The sequence below is a fragment of the Marmota marmota genome, unplaced genomic scaffold (genome assembly GCF_001458135.2).
Source record: "Marmota marmota marmota unplaced genomic scaffold, marMar, whole genome shotgun sequence".
Lineage (NCBI taxonomy): Eukaryota > Metazoa > Chordata > Mammalia > Rodentia > Sciuridae > Marmota > Marmota marmota.
In genome coordinates, this window is record NW_026000148.1 from 2,575 (window position 1) to 5,124 (window position 2,550).

Consider the following 2,550-nt stretch of genomic DNA (forward strand, 5'->3'; position numbering starts at 1 on the left):
GACAAAATTATAGAGAGAATTTAAAAGATCTGAGGTTTCCAGGAGTTAGGGGTGAGAGCAGGAAAGGGTAGATGAATTCTGGAGTGAACCCGTGCAGTGAAAATACTCTGTATGATACTTTAATGATGGATATGTGTTGCTATAAATTTGTCCAAACATATAGAATATATAACACCCAAAGTGAACCATCGTTAACTATGGACTTTGGGCAATAAGGATGTATCAACGTAAACTCATCATTGATAACATATATACCACTTTGGTGGGGGATGTTGGTGATGGGGAAGGCTATGCTTGTGTAGGGGTAGAGGATATTTTGAAAATCTGTACTTTCTACTCAATTTTGCTGTGAACATAAAATGCTTTAACAAAGTCTAAAAGAGAGAAAGCAAACAAAACAATTTGGTATGTCTTTCACATAAAGTACACTGTGCATAGCAATGCTCACTGGAATAAAAGAATAATTCAACTGAAGTCTTGATGTGGTCTGGTCAAAATCAGGTGCACTGAAAAATTTGCCCCCTGCTTATAGTTGAAATTTTCAATGTGGAATTGACAATAATATCCTAGTATTATTATAAAGAAAATGGTAAAACGATACAACAAATTACATTAGTTCAAAAATATTGACTTACCTCGACTCTAGATCCAATGTAATTTCTATTAGAGAAGTATCTGAATCATCACAGACTTTTTCCAAACTCATGCGTTTTTCCATTTCTTCTAATTCTTTCAGGCACTGATAATACTAGAGAAAAATTATAAATGAGTTCACTATGAAATAATTTTGCTTCATGCTGGGTGCAGTGGTACATGCCTATAATCCTGGATACTTGGGAGGCTGAGGAAGGAGAATTGTTAAGTTTGAGGCCAGCCTGGGCAACTTAGCCAAACTTTGCCTCAATATAAAATAAAATATTAAGAAAGGGCTGGGGATGTAGCTCAGTGGTAGAGCACTTGCCTCGCATGTACTGGGTTCAATCCCTAATGCCAAAAACCATTTTTTTTATTCCTAATCAAACTAATTGAGTATTTATAGACACCTGGAATAATAGTTACTGGGACATTAAATCTGACAGACAAACAAACAAACTATAACAAAACTCCCAGACCATGGGTTTAGGACATTAAAAGGAAAAAACTGCTGTAGGTTGACAGGCGATGTGTTATCTGATAGGCTAGAATCTGATGCTTTATCAAGCGCTCTTGGCTTACCTTGCTCCGATCGGGATCACAATAGTCCAAGAGAGAATCACAAAAATGGTAGCCCATTGACTCCAAGTCTTTTGTGCTGAAATGAGTGCCTCGTTTATTACCTAAAACATCAATAAGTTTATCTACCCTTGAGGATGAGTAAATCATTTTTTTTCTTTAGCAAGCAGGTCTAAAATGTAAGGGTATGAACAAACATTGATTTGATTCCATATCCTGTCTTTTGGATTTTCCTCTCTGGGACAGGTCATTTAACAGCCTACCACATTAAAGTTAAAAATAAGAGAAAACAATCTACTCCAATGCTGAAAGGAAAAAAAAACTAAACTAAACTGTTACTTTTCCTTATTTTAACTTAAATTAGTTTATGTTGCAAGGCAGAAGAAAGTTCAGTTACACACTTACGTAATATTGGTTACCAGTTATAAACAGTATCAGTAGTCATTCTGGAAAAACTTGGGTCAAGATTTTATGAGAGAATGTTTTCATCATCATGAATAATGTTCTATCAGTTTCAAGGTATTTTAAAAATTATCCAGAAATCACATATGTGGATGTCTAGTACTTTCCTTTGAGTGGATACATTGTCTAACAGTGTGAAAAATTATCTTAATCTAGAATATTTTGAACACACCTTATGCTAGATGTGACTAAAAGATTTATTAAATGAGACTACAAAGCACATTTTAATTTTTAGTTCAGGGACCCAAGTGTTTCCTTTTAAATATAAATACACACACACACACACACACACACACACACACCACAGTAGTCTATTTCTGGGCAAATTCAATAAAAATATTTCTATAATTTTTAAGTATGTTTATTGCTTTGTCTTCAAATAATCAGAACCCCCCCCCTTTTAAAAAAATATATAGAAATATTCTTTAAAAAAAACAAGAATTTGAAGATTCGTTTACAAAACAACCAATTATTCTATGCACAACATGTCAAACATTCCTTTCTAAACAAAGGGAATGAAATAGAAATACCATATAGTGGAAGTTTATTCATTCCACTTATAGATCGACATCAGCATACATTTAAATAGGAAGAATGTGCTCACTACTAGATCAACTCCACTACTATTAATTTTATGTTGAAAATATATATCTTTGGTTTAATGCTCTGGGAGCTGTGAGTGAGAACACTTGGCCTTACCCAAAGTAGATCCACAAAAGGTGGCCTCCATGGTAAAGCTGTTCCGGATTCCCATTTTCCACATTACCACCCTTCCTGTTCCTTCCTTGCTCTTCTGAATATTGAACTTGCAAGCTGGGAATGAAAACTGACAAGCAGCAAAAAAAAAAAAAAAAAAAAAAAAAAAAAAAAAAAAAA

General features: G+C 34.0%; 1 protein-coding gene across 1 annotated transcript; it reads right to left on the reverse strand.

The window, feature by feature from the left end:
* Nucleotides 1–965: 965 nt before the first annotated feature.
* On the reverse strand, nt 966–2,500 carry LOC125611469 (cytosolic carboxypeptidase 3-like; the record flags this gene model as incomplete). Its single annotated transcript, XM_048786302.1, has 2 exons — nt 966–1,316; nt 2,374–2,500. Coding segments are annotated over 2 exons (324 nt in total), but the record flags the coding sequence as incomplete, so codon positions are not given.
* Nucleotides 2,501–2,550: the final 50 nt, after the last annotated feature.